The sequence below is a fragment of the Penaeus monodon genome, chromosome 31, assembly GCF_015228065.2.
Source record: "Penaeus monodon isolate SGIC_2016 chromosome 31, NSTDA_Pmon_1, whole genome shotgun sequence".
Taxonomy (NCBI): domain Eukaryota; kingdom Metazoa; phylum Arthropoda; class Malacostraca; order Decapoda; family Penaeidae; genus Penaeus; species Penaeus monodon.
This window is the reverse complement of record NC_051416.1, coordinates 1285451-1285995: the sequence shown is the minus strand read 5'-3', so window position 1 is coordinate 1285995 and position 545 is coordinate 1285451. Positions and strand designations below refer to the sequence as shown.

Below are 545 nucleotides of genomic sequence, written 5' to 3'. Positions count from 1 at the left end.
GCCTCTACCCACAGGCATGGAAGGGCCAGTGACAGATACACATGTGTCTTGTAAACGTTCACTAAAAATGTTATGGTTAAGAAAACAGTAAAATCCCACTTTTCGAGTGCATTAGTCTGTCCATGTAAGAAATAAGCAAAATCTAAGAACTTAATCATTACTATTTGTGGATTTTCATGTACCTTCGTGAGAAAGGATTCTAGTTATCTCTTGCTTTGTCATTAATTATTGGTCTAAAGTCATCTGTTCTACTAATCCTCATATAATAAAGCCATTATATACAAATCTTTAGCATATGTTCCATTATATCACACACCAAACTTACCAGTAATAAGCGCTACCTTCCCTTTCAATGAAGAGACCATTTCATCAACAAAGCACCGGAAGACAAGTAAATTTTAATTGTGTTTCCCCTTAAAACGTTTTTTGTAACAGACAATAAGTATAATTCCCATTTAACCGTAACAGAAAATGTAGATATTTGTTTTTTAGGGATAACAATGATATTCTTTTCCAATGACTAATCAGTTTATTTTAAGATGGTT

At 32.8% G+C, this 545-nt stretch overlaps 1 protein-coding gene across 1 annotated transcript in view; it reads right to left on the bottom strand.

The window, feature by feature from the left end:
- The window catches only part of LOC119592876 (3-oxoacyl-[acyl-carrier-protein] reductase FabG-like), a 9487-nt gene extending 9050 nt beyond the window's left edge, over nucleotides 1-437 (bottom strand). The window contains exon 1 of the mRNA XM_037941769.1: nucleotides 326-437. Within this exon, the coding sequence (XP_037797697.1) occupies nucleotides 326-365 (40 nt within the window). The 5' untranslated portion in view covers nucleotides 366-437. The remainder of the gene's footprint in view (nucleotides 1-325) is intronic.
- Between the last annotated feature and the right edge of the window lie 108 nt (nucleotides 438-545).